The sequence below is a fragment of the Echinops telfairi genome, unplaced genomic scaffold (assembly GCF_000313985.2).
Source record: "Echinops telfairi isolate 266 unplaced genomic scaffold, ASM31398v2 ScPeMD7_5592;HRSCAF=6446, whole genome shotgun sequence".
In the NCBI taxonomy this organism is placed as follows: domain Eukaryota; kingdom Metazoa; phylum Chordata; class Mammalia; order Afrosoricida; family Tenrecidae; genus Echinops; species Echinops telfairi.
The window spans coordinates 26,946,259-26,962,519 of record NW_022109491.1 but is presented as its reverse complement, the minus strand read 5'-3'; the positions used below and the strand labels follow the sequence as shown (position 1 = coordinate 26,962,519).

The 16,261-nt window shown below is 48.8% G+C and overlaps 1 protein-coding gene across 1 annotated transcript in view; it reads left to right on the top strand.

The window, feature by feature from the left end:
* SIRPB2 (signal regulatory protein beta 2) overlaps positions 1–16,261 on the top strand; it is a 56,136-nt gene that overhangs the window by 8,522 nt on the left and 31,353 nt on the right. Inside the window, exon 2 of the mRNA XM_013007864.3 lies at positions 6,503–6,868. Within this exon, the coding sequence (XP_012863318.2) occupies positions 6,503–6,868 (366 nt within the window). The remainder of the gene's footprint in view (positions 1–6,502; positions 6,869–16,261) is intronic.

Genomic DNA, 16,261 nt, shown 5'->3' with positions numbered 1-16,261 from the left:
CAAGCGGCCATCAAGCTCAGAAGCAACAAAGCCCACATGGAAGAAGCACACCAGCCTATGCAACCATGAGGTGTCAAAAGGATCAGGTATAAGGCATCATCAGAACAAAAAAATCTGTTAAAGTTCTTAATGTCCCTATGTGATAATTTGGGGAAAGAGTGTTTTTTTTAGGTATTTGTCCATGTCCTCCAAGTGATTCAATATGTTAACATACAGGTTTTTATAGTACTGTGTTATTAATCTTTTTATTTCCTTAGGATCTGTTGTGACTTCCCCTGTTTCATCTCTAATTATTGATATATCTGCTCCTCTTTTTCCTTTGCTAAGTTTGCTAGTCGTTTGTCAATTTTGTAAATCCTTTCAAAGAACTACCTTCTTGTTTTGAGAATTTTCCTATCGTTCTTCTGTTTTCTAGTTCATTTATTTCTACTCATATATATATATATTTTTTTTTTCCTTTTGCTGTTGGAAGGCTTATGCTGTTGCCTCTGTTCTAACTGTTGCTGGTGCTGTGTTAAGAAGGTGACCATAATCCCTCCACTTTTTTCATTTGTTCATTTATTGAAATAAAGTAACCTCTCATAACCTCTTTGATTGTGTCCCTTAAGTTTTGGTATGTTGTGTATCATTCTGGATAATTTCTATGAAATTCCCAATTTCCTCTCATTTGGACTATTACCCATTGCTTTTTGAGAAGTGGATTGTTGAGTCTCCGAGTTATTATCTTTATTTGTCTATTCTATTATTGATTTCCAGCTAGTTGTGCCCTTGCTATTAGGAGATTATGCAGAGCATTGGCGATGGGATAATCACATTGAGATTCAGATCTACTGACCACAGTCGTATCTATCATCCACTGCCTCCAGAAGTCCTTGTGATACACTAGAGAGCAGACTATCCTGGGCTTCTTAACAGCCTGGAGTACCGGGACATAGGTCGGGGGTGCAGGCCAGGTCACCCCCCAGGGTCAGGGCCAGAATGAGCACCCAAGGGATTGAGGTGCGAGGGTCATCAGTGCAGGAAACACAGGGCACCACGACAGGAGCAGACAGGGGAGGGATCACAGGGAAACACAGCAAATGGGGGTTTCAAAGGTGAGAAACAATAGTGATCCCAGTGCATGGGTCTCACTTGTGGGTAAACCCTGGAGGACACGTGTCGTGGTGAGTGCAGCTGTGCCATTTGTGGGGAAATCGTCAAAAGGTCCTCAGTGTGCTGTGAGACCAGGGCTCAGTCTGAATCACCCTTTATGGCCCCTCACCACAGATCCGGTGACCACTCACAGAGAATGGCGCATAGGTGTCCCTACATCTGTGCCATCTTCCCGGAAGTCAAAATGGACCTCTACATGTCCTATTTGATGGTGGATGTGACGCCATTCCTCCTGAACGTGGGGTTTCTAGCCCTGTAAGCCATATGAATGTCTGATTCAAACAATTAAATGATGCAGGAAGCATCAAAAGAAGATGGATTACCAATGACTTCTTTACTCAAATAAATAGAGTCTCTCTCTCTATTTCACACACACACACAAATACAGAGGGTCACTATACCAAAAGAACCAGCCAATACTCCAGAGAAAGAAGTAGCTTATGGTCAACAACCAATGGAAGTGAAGGGAAAAGTCGTGCTGCATTGAAAGTATTAACCAAAAACGAGGCTCTGGGAATTGATGGGAAAATCAATTGAAATGCTTCAACAAGCTGATAAAGCACTCGATATACTCATGTGTCTGTGCCAGGAAATTTGGGAAATAGCTACTTTGTCAACTACAGGAAGAGATTCATATGTGTACCCATTTCAAAGTAAGTAATCCAAAGAACGTGCAAATTATAGAACACTCTCACGAATCTCATATGCAAGTAAAATTTTGCTGAAGCTCCTCCAACAATGGAGACAGCAGAGCATTGGCAGGAAGCTGCTAGAGATGCGGACCCGGTTCACAAGAGGATATGAAACAAGGGATATCATTGTTGACATCAGACTGATCTTGACTGAAAGCAGAGAACGCTAGAAAGTTGTTAACTTGAGCTTATTGACTATGCAAAGCATTTGACTGAGAGGACCATAACCAACTATGATAGCCATGAGATGAATGGGAATTCCAGAACACGTCATGGAGTTCGTGTGAAACTTGGACATGGACCAAGAGGCCGTTGTGCAAACAAAACAGACAGAACACTTAAAGTTTAAAATCCAGAAAAGTGTGTATCAAGGTAGCATCCTATGACCATATTTATTCAGTCTGCATGCTGAGCAAATAAAGAGATAGATGAATTATATGAAGAAGGACACAGTCTCAAGACTACAGGAAGGCTTATTAACAACCTTCACTATGCAGATAAGGCAAGCTTGCTTGCTGAGAATGAGGAGGTTACGAAGCACTTGCGGATGAAGATCCTCTCTGAAAGCTGTCAGTACACAGCACAGCTCAATGTAAAGACAACCAAACTCCTCACAGCTGGACCAGTGGGGAATAGCTTGATATATACACCTAACATCATGATTTGTTTAATAAGTAGCACCATGATAAACAGAGGAAAGAGGGACATTGTCAAGGGTTGCATCTGGCTTGGAACCAAAATCAATATTCATAGATACAACATAGATACAACAATGCAAGGGATCAATGATGCATTGCATTGAGTAAAGCAGCTGCACAAGACCGCCTTCTTTTTTGTCTTTTTTTAATAATCATTTTATTGGGGGCCCTTACAATTCTTGTTACAATCCAGACATCAATTGTATCCAACATACTCATACATATATTCCATCGTTCTTTTCTAGACATTTACTTTCCATTGAGCCCTTGGGATCAGCTCCCTTATTTTTCCATCACTCCTCCCCTCACCCTCCTGTCATGGCCCCTTGATAGATTGTAGATTATTAATTATTTTCAAATTTCACACCAACCGTTGTCTCCTTCCCCCTCTGGTTCCTGTTGTTCTTCCCCCTGGATGAGGGTGTGTGGCTATGTGCCATTCATTGCGATCGGTGCCCTCCTCCCTCCCCACCTCTCTCCCCCTTCCCTCACCCCTTTGGGATTTCTATTCCCGTTCCGGTTCCTGGGTTCCATGCGTTGTCAGTCCCGACTAGCCTAGATTGGGAAGCAGCACGGGGAGTATGAGGGCCGGGCATGAGGAGGCCTCCAGGGAACAGAGGTATATTGCGTGACCCATTAGTGCTCTACTGCACCCTGATTGACTCGCCCCCTCCCTGCGACCCCTCTGCGGGGGGATGTTCCATTGTCCATAGATGGGCTTTGGGTCTCTGCTCCAAACCCCCTCCATTCTCACCAATGCATTTTTGTTTGTTTGTATACTGTTTGTTGTGAATCTTATGATGCACATTGTCCAGTCTCGATGACACTTCACGATCACACATAAGGACTTCTAAAACTGTTGACACATAAAGATGTCACTTGGAGGACTAAGGGGCATCTGACCCATGCCAGAATATTTTCAGTCTCCTCATAGTAATGTGAAAGTTGGACGTGGAATAAGTAGGATAATTGATGCATCTGAATTCTGGTGCTGACAAAGAACACTGAAAATATACTAGAACAAAAATGTCTGTCTTGGAGAAAGCACTATCAGAATGCTCCGTCGAGGCAAAGGTGGCAAGACTTTCCTCACATACTTGGGACATGTTATCAAGAGAGACCGTTCTGTGGGAAAAGACATGCTTGGTAAAGTCGAGGGGCTGCGAGAAGAGGAAAACTCTTTCTTGGACAAGACAGGGTGCAGTGGCCCAGCGGCTGCCACAGGGGCTCGAGCATCACAGACTCGTGAGGGTGTGCAGACTGGGCACTGGCTTGTTCTGCTGGACCCGCGGTCACTGTGCATCAGAACGACGTGGCAGCACTGAGCAATAACCTTCAGCTGAATCCTGCTGTGGGGTGGATCAGCGAACTGTCTCGGCTAATTCTCAGTAATGGCCCGGGGGACCCATGGTTATACACGGTAGACAGATGACAAGTCTGAGGGTCCAAGAGGTGCTGGATTCGTTCAAGGTTACACAGCTGGTGAGGGTCAGAGCGAGGGTTTGAACCCAGGCCTGTGAACCCTGCTACACCCTCGTCACGGGTGCTCCTGCTCCCATTCTCACCCCTCCAGTCCCTTCACCTTGTCACCATTGCAGTGAGCCAGCTGCTGTCAGTGCAGCTCCGATCCTCCCAGGGTGCGCTCTGCACAGAGAGTTCATGCCAGCTCCTCACCTGGATGAGGAGTTGGGGAGCAGGGGAAGAGATGAGGGGTGGGGGGCTGGCATGTTCATCTTGCCTCCAGTTGCTTCCACCACATGCCCTGCATGCATAGCTGCACAGTGGGGGGTGGGGGTGGGGCTAGAGTGTTTGCCTGGCATCCCTGAATGGCACAGAGAAGCACTCCACACTGACTCAAAGGATGACAGTTTGAATCCCCCTGGGGGTAACTCAGAAGAAAGGCCTGGCAATCTCCTTCCAGAATGTCAGGGATTTGAAAACCGAATGGTGCCCAGGTCGATGTTGGCAAACCTGGGGTTGCCAGGAGGCAGAATCAATCTGAGAGTTGCTGGTTTTTCACTGTGGTGCCAGACATTGTTCTAGACAACGGGTGATAACAGTCCAGATGGACGTTGCATGCTAGAGGAGGGACATGGTGGTGGAGGGGTGCCTACTTGATAAAGCATCTCTGTGAAGGTGGTGATGCAACAGGAACCAGTGTTTGGCCAGCACCACCCGTGTGACAGCCACTGAGAAGGACTGACTGGGCCACGAGGACTTCAGGACTCCCAGGGGTGGATGCTGTCCCCCACTTTATGGCTGATGAGGCCCAGAGATGGGTGCTGAGCTGGCCCCAGCTCAGCATGTCCTGTCCGTCTCCTTTCTGATGCTGCGACGCAGAGGACAGGACAGTTCAGTTCCAGGCTCGGTGATGTTGGCAGCTCCATCCCTGCCTCTGATGACACTGGGCTGCTTCTAGTCTCGACCTAGATGTCCCTGTGCCTCTCTGTGTCCCTCTCTCACCTGGACACAGGACCCACCACTCCCAGCCAGGGAGGCTGCTGGCCACACCCCTGCCTTGGTGGACCTGGATCCTCCGCTCTCCTGTGAAGAGCAGGCTGCTGCTCTGAGACTCTGCTCCCCAAACCCCTCCATCCAGGTCACAGAGAGAAACTGCTGCTGGAACCCGCGAGTAGCGGGAGAAAGTGAGACTGGGGAGGAGAAGATATAGGAAGATGGGCAGGGGGATGAGGTCCGTCCTCCACCACAGGGTTGCCCAGTGAGGACATATTGGGATCCCTGGGTCTACCATCTCTGGGGCACCAGGAGGGCAGAGCCAGGCCCACAGACTCGACACAAGTCCACAAGGTCTCTCCTGCCCAGAGCAGCGCTGGAGGGTTAGTCAGGGCATCTGCAGCATCCCTGATAGCTGTGCGAGACAGAGGTGCCAGCTTGGGGCAGGACTCGCCAAGGTGACCTTGAGGGGCAGTGGGCCATGCAGGCTGGACCCAGGTCACCGTGTCCTACACAGAAGGCTCCCACTCATTCCGCACTTGATCTCCACCTCATTCCTGTCTCCATCTGTGCTCTCCTCTCTCTACCCCTGTCTCTTTCTACATCTCGCTCTTTTCCTCTGGGGTCTCTTTTCCCTCAGTTCCTCCCTCTCACTGTGGTGTGTCTTTCTGTTTCCCAGCTCTCCCTCCTCTCCTCTCCCTACCTTTGGTCCCAGTCAGGCTCTGGGCTCTTCTCTGAGGCCCCTGCCCATCTCACATCAGCATCTTCCTATGAGGTCATCATCCTGCCTCTCATCCCCCACACTCCTCTACCAGATCCCTGCCTAATGTGGCAGGGATCACAAGTGGCCTGTGATCTGTACCCCAAACGACTCCCCACTGACAAGCCTGGGAGCCCTGGATAACTAGACTGGGTGCAGGATCCATGGGACTCACATCCTGCTCCCTGGGGCCTACCCTCCAGGGGAATCTGCAGGCCTGGGAGCTGACAGCTTAGCAGCAGCCCCTCCCCCTCAGTCCCTGTTGGCATTGCGATAGGTGCTCAGGGACTTCTGTGTGTTTCCTGGGTCCTTCTCAGGACAGAGCAGGGGTGGGGGCATCAGCTCACCTCCTAGAGAAGGAAGCACTCACTCAGAACCCACGGAGAAGCTGGTTCACACGGGAATGAGGGTCCAGCCTGGATCCACTCCAGGTCGGATGGCTCCAGAGGCAACGTCTTCCTTTGATTCAGTCTCTGCCTCATGCATGGCCCCTGGCTGGATCCTGGTTCCTCTCAGGCGGGGCCCACACCCACCCAGCACATTGTCCTTATGTGCCTCACTTTCCCTGTTTGCCTGGAAACTTACTGTGTAGGCTCGTAGTGAGGATGTGTGAGATGGCCCAAGGATGGGGCGAAGGGACTGAGCACACGGCGGGGCGGGGCTTGCTCAGAGTGGGTTGTTGCTGACCGACGCTGGAGCTCACAGACAGGTCCGCAGGATGAGTAACGGCCCTGTGTCCCCTGCAGGAGTGACAAGCCAGGAGGAGCTGCAGGTGATCCAACCTGAGACGGTGTCGGTCGCCGCTGGAGAGACGGTCACTCTGCCCTGCCAGCTCTCCTCTCTGCATCCTCTGGGGCCCACCAAGTGGTTCAGGGGGACTGTCCCAAATCGCGAGCTAATCTATGATTTCAAAGGAACCCAAGACAAACACCTCTTCCCCCGAGTAAGAAACGCTTCAGACTCCACCAAGAGAGACAACTTGGACTTTTCCATCCGCATCAGTAACATCACCCCAGCCGACGCCGGCACCTACTACTGTGTGAGGTTCAGCAAAGGAAGCCCTGATGACAAGGAGCACAAGTCTGGTCCTGGGACTCAGGTGACAGTGAGTGGTGAGTACAGGGTGACCCGCCCCATGTAACAGCTGCTCAGGACTGAACCTCTGAGTTTGAGCAACAGCCGTCAGGGGTGCTGGTCCACAGCGTTCATATTCGGGGGCCCCCGCCTCAGTCCTTCCACCGACCAGGGGCTGAGGCCATGGGGTCCTGCTGTTTGCTCCAGGCCCCGAGCTGGAAGCAGAAGGAGAAAAGTCTGCTCCGGAGCCTGGTCCTTTCCAGTCTGGTCCCCGCAGAGCAGGGCACTGACAGCCTGGGAGCTCCAGGCACAGCCAATCCACCTCCTGCCCCAGCTCCTCCCTGCACCGTGCTCCTGTCTGCATTACTGGACAGGTGTGTGCTGAGACCCTACTGTGTGCAGCTCTGCTCTCAGTGTCGGAAACAGTGAGAACAGCGTGGGGAAGCTCTCCCCTCATGGAGCTTCCGTTCTCTCCCCTCCAAGGAGCAGAGGATGGGTGCAGGGCAGGGAGGGAGTGGGCATCTCTATTTCAGAGCCAAACACTTCCCAAGGAGGGGGAGCCTGAGAGGCGGAGACCCAGTGAGTCATCGAGAGACTGATTGGCGGTGGGCCCTAGAGGGCTGAGCTGGCCATGGTCACTGTTTAGAAACCCCCTGAGATACAGGGCAGATACCCCAAGAGCACAGAGGGCTCTGGGCCAGGCCCCCTCATCATAGATGTCCCTCAGCCCCAGAGCAGCCCCACTGGGCACTGGGGGGTCATCAAGCTGAAGCCTCTTTTAGGTTTGATTTTTGTCAGAGGCCCGGGATCTTCTTCGGAAACCCTGGTGCCTGGAGTGTCAGCCCTGAAGGGCCTTTAGGGATGCCCAAGAACCTTAGAGATGGGAGGCCTTCATGCAGGTGATACCAGAGCCCACTGTAGGGATAGAGCCTGGACCCAAACCCACGCCATGCTATTGAATCTCCAGTGTGCAGCAGCTCTGTCCTTGGCAGAGCCGGGCGCGCAGTAGGTGCTGAATGAAAGCTCATGCACGGACCCACTGAGCAGGAGCCCCCGTTGTCCCTTTCCACCAATTGCCCATGGGTGAGAAGGCCCCTCCCTCTCAGACCCCGAGGTCCCTGGGTGATAGGAAATCACTGTCAAACTGCACCCAGACCACTGTGTGCTCACCTTTTCTGTGTGGACAGCGCATGCACTCTGTACATAACAACTGCAGGACGCCCCGTGGTGTGGAAAGAACCTCACTTACTCCCCAGGGGGGCTCCTGCTGATGGAAACCCAGGCTGTCCGCAATCTCGGGACGCTCACCCTGAGCTGCCGGGGTGATCTGTGTACTATGACCTCCTCACCAGGGCCATCATTGGTGGGGAAGGATGGGTGTTTCCCTAAAGTATAGAAGGACAGACACAGCTACTGAGTTTCCCACAGCCCCGGACGTGGGTGGGGCAGGGAAAAGGGAGCTTCGTCCTGATCCCACAGACGTTGCGGGCCCAGGGCTGAGGTCCCACAGGGCGGCCTTTCTCAGTGGGAGCCGGCACTGCAGCCGGTGTCTCAGCCTGACCCACAGCGGCTCTCTCTGCGTGGACGCCCTTCCTCTCTGGTAATGAGAGGACTCCCTCAGGTCCCCTGACGGCTTCACCTCTTAACCAGCTCTGAGAGGGAGGGAGGGACCTGGGTCTCTGAGAGGGGACCTGTCTGTCGACAGCCAGGCTGGCGGTGGGGGCTGAGATTTGAACCCCCAGCAGCCTGACTGCCCGACCAGTGTCTCTGCAGCACCCCCTGTGTTGGTCACGGTGTGAGGGATGCTCCAGCCCTCTCTGTTCCAAATGCTCTATCCCTCCTTTGGCAGCAATGAAGCAAAATCCAAACTCACTGCCATCAAATCATGGAGACCCTAGAGGACAGGGTGGACCATCCTCTGTGGTTTGTTTACTGGGGTAGAAAGCCTCATTTATCGTGATCAGAGAAGCTTCTGGTTTCAAACTGCTGACCTTATGAATAGTGACGCAATGGTAACCACTATACCACCAGGGCTCCTTTAGCAGCAATCAACATTAAAAACTAAAAGTGACTGTCCCCAAGGGGCGGAGGATCTCCTTTATAACACAGACCACACAGACACTGCCCCAGCTCAGCGTGTGTTGCCCCTGCCCTACAAAAGGCATCTCAGCCGCCTGTAACCACTGAGGCATCTCCCCCCCACCCCCCCACCCCACCCCACCCACTCCCCACCCCCACTGCCTAGACCCATGCAGCCTGGGAGCCAGCGGAGGGAAGAGAGGGGTCCAGGGCCACCCACCAAGAACCAGCACCCACTGCACAGCTCTGAAGACCGAGCGTGCTGAGAGGAAGGCAGTCCGGGCAGGGTGCTGGGGTTCCCGGGGGAGCAGGCATTTAAATCCCAGTCCCACATAGTCAGAAGCCCAGCTTCATCCATTTATCACTACCGAGTAACCGCCTGGGCACAAATCGATTTATGTGCAGGAAGTGCGGCTGGAGTGCTCCGTGGAGGCCCAGATGGCCAGAGTTTGGCTAGCACTCTCTGGTGATATTGTCAGGAGAGAGCAGTCCCTGGAGAAGGACGGCAGGCTTGGTCAAGGGCAGGGGCAGCAAAGGGAGGAAGGCCCTCAAGGAGATGGACTGACACGGCGGCTGTAACCATGGGCTTAGGCGCAGGGATGAGGCATAGGCATGAGGATGAGGCAGGAGGATGGTGAGGGCAGGGTTGTGTTTCTTTCTGTTGGGCACACGGTCCAGATGGGTTGGAATGGACTCCGCGGTGCCTACTAGAGGTGGGTAATGTCCGTTCAGATTTCAAGATCGGTGGGAAAGAGTGCTGGGAATATTTTTCAAGTATTGGGAATTAGGTACAGTTTCAAAATAGTGCTTTAAAGTTTGAGTGCGAAGAACTGGATTTTCTCAAAGATACTGGGCAAGTCTAATAATAATTGACACAGAGCATTAACTGTGCACCTTAGGAACAGTGGGGTGATAACTTCCTAATAAATTTTGAGAGAAAGAAAGAAATCTACTAGGTTGTCTAGAAGTTCTCGAGCTTCCATGGTTGATCTTTACACGAATAATCACTCGTAGCTTTACACTGTCCTTTTCTAAAGACTTGAGTTCCCGGGAGAAGCCATTCCATGCCACACTTACCCTCCATAAGGTCCTAGATGTTGTAACATTTCATGTGAGCAGGTAGCCTCATCTTTCTCCCATGAAGTAACTGAGGTGTTTGAACTGTCAACCTGGCAGTTAGCAGTCCATCGCCTGCCCGACTTTCCAATTCCGTAGTCCTTAAAATGACTACTCCCCAAGTATTCTTCAAATGCCTGCTGTTTAGGGTATTTCATTCTTCTAGTTGACTATTGGTGAAAATTATTATGATACACACACACACACACACACACACACACACAACCAGCTTCTCCCCCCTCCCTGGTGGAGTCTTCGTTGCCAGCTGAGTAGTGGTTTGCACTGGTCTCCTCGGGCTGCACTAACACATCTCCACAAATGACAAGGGCTACAGATAACAGATGTCATCTCTGACAGCCAGGGGGCTAGAACTCTGAAATCAAGATGGCTGCTGGGCCATGCTCCCTCTGAGGGGTTTAAGAAGAATCCCTCATTGTTTCTCCTGGGCCAGGGTGATTGCCAGTAATCCTTAGCTACCTTGCACTATAGCTGCTTCTCTCTAGTCTCCGCCGCCAGCGTCACATGGTCTTCTGTGTATCTCTGACTCTCTTCATGCTTATAGAAACATTCGGTTTTTTAATTAATTAGTTACCGGATTAAGCCCACCTTAACTTGACTACGTGTGCAAATACTCCACCTCAAAATAAAATCACAGACCGAGGAACCGGGAACGAGGACTTCAACGTGTATTTTGAGAGGGACTTAGATCATGCATGATCCGGATCCAGATTGGCATTTTAGCGACGCCTTTCCAGACCCCTCCCAGACCGATTCTCTGAGAAAGAGATTGCAAAATGGACATGAGTGTGCAGGGAGCTTTGGAGGAAGTACCTCATGGTCAATACACAGGAAGAAGCAGCAGAGGGTGGGGTGAAGGACCCTGAGCAGCAATGCAATCAGCATTTCCGTTGAACAGCAGGAGGTTCAAGCCCTGCTCCAGAGGATTATAGAGTGGGGGTGCTCTGTGCATGCTGTCTGCAATCTAGCCCTATGACGCTGAGCGCCACGTTTTCGTAACATTTAACTAAAACGTACCTGGTACCGAAATTATACAGCTTTGGGAGCCGACGACGATGTCGACCACAGGGTCGCACTTAACTAGTACAAATGCATACCGCTAGTCATGCATTTTAGCGGCAAAATGTTGAAAAGTGGCACGTGTTTTGACCGATTGTGCGTTTGAGGTTAAGTGGTCGTTTGCGTTCAGTGCATTTTACGATACTTTTCAATCTAGTGAAGTTTTAGTGTTGATATTTTTGGATACATTCATAAAACTGTAGTTTTATGTCAAAGGTGTAATACTCATAAAAAAAACATTATATTTATTATATATTTCTGCTTTTTCAAAATGTAATGAATCGACGGTGACAAAAATTACCACAGCATAGATTGTGATTTGTTTTATGGAAAACGGCGAATTTATTACCTAGATGGAAGTGGTACAGACTCAGACAAGGAACCAGATGCTAATGTGGATGAAATTGGTAAATAAAATATGTATTATATTTTAAATTTTTTATTTTTCAATGTAAAATTTTAATTATATTGCTATTCAAGCTATTTTGATAACAATATTTATTTTTCCCATGATAGGAAGTGAATATATGCCCGATTATTCTGATTTGGATGAATTAGAAGACTTCGTAGTTAGTAATGCTAATACTAGTGAAGATGAGTTAGAAACTTCAGTTGTTGAAGTTGAAGAATCAATTCCAATAACTACAAGGTCAAAGCCATCTACATCAAGGAATCGAAGAATTCCTCTTTGGTGGCACATTTCTGGAGATGGTACAGCTAGACCTATGCCTGGTGGTTAGGACAAATAGATTCGTCTGGGATAGTAAGACGTCCTGTTGAATATTTTAGACATTTTTCTCGAAGGATATCATTACTCATATTGCCGACCAATCAATACTTTATGCAATCCAGCAAAATCCCAATAAACCTCTTGCACTGAGTAGCCAGGAACATGAGCAATTTTGGGGTCCACTGTCTATGGTGAAGCTCTCAAATTCACGTTTATATTGGAAGAGCAAACTAAACTGCCCTATTGTATCAGAAGTGATAAGTAGAGATAGATGGGAAGATATAAAGTCCAAGATTCACTTCAATGATAATTCCAAAATTCCCAAAGTCTGCAAGAGTTCAAAATGAGCACCGCCGAAGCTCTTCTTCTTGAAGGGAAAAGTAATAGACCAACAAAAAGAGGCCGACCTTCTACCAGCTTTACTGATGCTGAGTTTGCTACAGAAAGAGAAGAGGTCCTGCCACCAAAAGTCTCCCTGGAAGAGATACTGGTTTGGATGGTCTTCACCATTACCCTGAGGTCACAAACAGCGGAAGATGCAATTGCAAGAGTGCACCAGTATTTTTCTGCAGCAAATGCAAAGTTCATCTTTGTATCACAAAATTTAAAAATTGTTTTATTCAATTTCACACTAAAATTATAAACAAATAAATTTTGTATTATATTTTATACATAAAATAAGTTTTCAGTTTGTTTTTTATTTAATAATAAAATAAGATGAAAAATAATAGAGAAATGAAGGTGCATTTTTTTATTCTTGTATTATAAATCCATGGACAAAGGTGACGATTTGGTTACATTTTTTAAAACATTGCAAATTTTAGATGTTTTAATATATTTTGGTTGTTACATATTTTCATAACTATGAAAGTAAAGAGTAGAAACAAAAAAATTTTTTCCTGAAATTAAAAAGTCAGGTGTTATAGGGCTAGGGAGTGGGACTGAGCCATACACTGTAATTCAGCCAGTTGTTAGATGGGTTTGTCCCAAGGGGAAGGTGTGACCTTGAGCAGCGCCAACTCTAAAAATGAGGAAAGTGTCCGAGTGCCTCCCCGGGATATGGCCTCCCAAACCCCAGCAGCAACAAGAGAAAGTGTGCGTCCCCAAGTATAACTCGGTGCCCAGCGAAAGGATGTCAGCTGCTCTGCTCAGGGGACAGATGACCAAATCAAGTTTGAGGCTCCTTCCAACATGGGGTTCTGTCTTTTTGGCTTACCTAATGCTTCCTCCCAGTAGAATGCATTAGGTCGGGCTACCTTGGAGGTTACTTCAGAACTTGAACCCAAAGCTTTGACTTTCTCAGTGGATCTTGTCTCACTCCCTGACCGGCAGTGTTGGCATTCACTCTACTGACACTGAGGTTACCTTGTCTTGGCTCCAAAACAGGACCAAGAGTCTCCGTGATGGATTTACCTGGAATTGAATCTCATGAATCTTGCAACTCTCTCTAAACTTTGTAAAGCCTCCATTTCCTCCTTGAGTGGGGATAAAAATAATTCCACATACGGTCATGAGAATATAGAAAATAAACTCATATGCTACTGAGAGCAAATTCTTCCCACCCCTTCCCTCAAGAGGGACTGTCCTGACCACTGGGGAGTCATTGGGAATGAGACTAGGCACAGGTGTGGTGCAGAGGATTCAGGACATCAGTGGGCACAGGCAGCATCAGAGGGAGCAAGGGGAAGGTTGGAATTGGACTGTGTGCACCTCCACTAATGCCCCCTCCTACCTGTTCACTTTCATTCCCAGAAAGGAAGAATCCATGTACCCTCCTTGGAGCTTTCCTGCTGGGCTTCAAGGCCCTGCTGGTGGTTGCTGTGTCTGTCACCTATGTCTACAGGAAGATGCGCGCCTGACAGTAAGTAGTGGAGAAACACAGTCTTCAGGGTAGAAGGGCCAACATCTGTGCCCAGAGGGGCAAGGTCAGCAGGGATGAGCAGCCTAGGAGGTCACATGGGTCACACTGTGTCAGGACATACCTGAAGTTAAGAGAGTTTACATCCCTCCCCTACAGAGAACCCCTAAGAGATTATCGTCTCTCAAGAAGCAGGGAGGTTATTGTATCAAGGCTGTTCCAAGAACACTTTTAGGATCCCAGAGGTTGCATGGAGGAAAGGGAGGAGGGGACTGGGTTGGAGTCAAATTCATGGTCAGTGATCATGGAGACCATCCTCAGATCATTTGAATACGACTACTCGATGGGAACAAGAGTAGTTTACAGAGAACCCATGGATTGGTTTCTCTGAGGACTGTCCTATTGATCCTGCACATGACTGAGAGGACAGAACCACAGACGGGGCTCAGGACTCAGGAAGAAAGAGGAGGATGGAAGCAGTGCCGTCCAGGGGAATCCTGCCCCTCACCTCTATCCCTCCAGGGAGAGAGCAGATCCAGGGACACGGGACACTCAGGAAACATTTCTGGTTACTGAGCAGATAGTTACCTATTGACTTGTTTCCACAGCTCATCCTTCCTCCTCCGATGGCCTCCCCTGAGAGAGTGGGCCAGATGGAACCCTCTCTGGACTCTGATACATGGACTGTTCTGTTCTGATCACCTGCCTGCCCACACTCTCCTGGGGTGCCTTCTCTCAGTCTTGTGTGCCCCAGGGCCAGGTGGTGGCACTGGTTCTGACCACAGACTGCTCCACTTCCCTAGAGTATGAAGAACAAGTCAAGTTTCTGACACACGTCCTCGTATGTCTCATCCACTGCTGTGGGACTCGCCCATCCACCTCATGCTCCTATCTGTGCTCAGAATTCTTCTTCTCGCCTTCTGCATTCCTGCCCACCCTTAATCCCCCAGCCTTGTCTCCTGAGCACCAGGGATCTCTAGCTCTGTTTTTGTTTTTGTTCTGTTTTGTTCCCTCTCCTTTGCCCATGTGTCCAACTCCACAAACCAGAAAACCCTTCCCCTTCCCTCTGTGCTTTGACAACACTGGTTCTTGGGTCATCTCGTGTGCTCCCTACCCTGGTGCTCATGGTTCAAAGGTTGTGACCAACCCAAAGCATTGTGTGCCTCCTTTCCAAGGCTACCTTCAAAGTGTGATGGCAGATTCCTACAGTGTAACCATAGACCATCCATAAGGACAAGGAGAAAGAACGATTTGTGGCAGTCGCCCATTTCTGTGGTGTAAATCTCCTTACTTTGGTCAACCTCAAGTTACTAGAATCTTAGCAAACAGATTGAAAAGTTCCTGAAGACTGAACCATTGGTTTTCATGAGCCAGTGGGAGTGGCCTCCAGCAGACCACTGCATTAGGTCCACTGTCTGGACTCCTGATCTCCACGAGTGCTCCCCAACCCCAGCTACCCTCCTCTCTTCCTGGACCACTGCCACCCTCTCATTGGCTTCCCGGGTGCGGGTTGTGCTCATGCCAAACTCAGAAGGATATCTTTACAAGGAGAATCAAGTCATCTCTTCCCACTCTTTCTTCTCTGACACGTTTGCCTCGTTTACTCCTGTCTTCTTTCAAGTTAAATCTCATTTTATTATAGACAATTTTTCCAAACCACTCTATATGATAGCACTCCCTCCTCTCACCCAGCATTTCAATTCCTCTTAACCTGATGAGTTGTTTGTTTGGTTATGTTTGTTTTGTTCACAGCATTATTACCATACGACACACTAACTAAGAGCAGCCATCACTGTGCATGGAAGTGCAGGATGACAAAAACAGGCAAAAGCAATTTGAAACCATAAGAATTGGCCTGGATGTTAATGGGAAACCTAATGTTTGTTCAATGACTGCTCGGTTATTTTTGTCAAAACATTGGAAATGTTCTTTCTGGGATAGGTGTCGACCAAAGCCAAACCAGACTCTAGAAAATGATGGTGGCAACAGAGGTACAAATATGCTTAATACAATTGATGTGTGGAGTGTTAGAAGAGCTGTAAGCATCCCCAATAAATGATTTTTAAAATAATAATAAAATTTTGCAAAATCAAAGCCAAACCAATTGCCTGGGAGTTGGCCCTGATGCGTGCATTAGAGATGAACTGGTTGGTCATTTTCTTGGCTCAACTCCGTACAGAACCAGTGCACTGTGCTCTTGTTCCACAGAATCGGTGGGTGGTTTCTAACAGCGAACCTTTAGCTCAGCAGCTTTTTCACAAATCACGTGTGGCATCCAGGAATAGGATAATAAAGTCATACTAAAAAAATAAACCTGTGTTTAGCGTACTGTAAGACATTAGAAACACTGGGACTAGGGCATCTATAGAGCTCTAGACAAAGACATGTACATATGCAAATTCATTTATATGAGGACGGGGAAATAGATCTATGAGCCTACATTTATAGGTTTAGTATTAGGGTAGCAGAAGGACATTGGGCCTCCATTCAAGTACTCCCTCAACACAAGAATACTTTCTTCTAGTAAATTGGCATTCTATGATGCTCACCTTCCTGACACAACCGCTGACG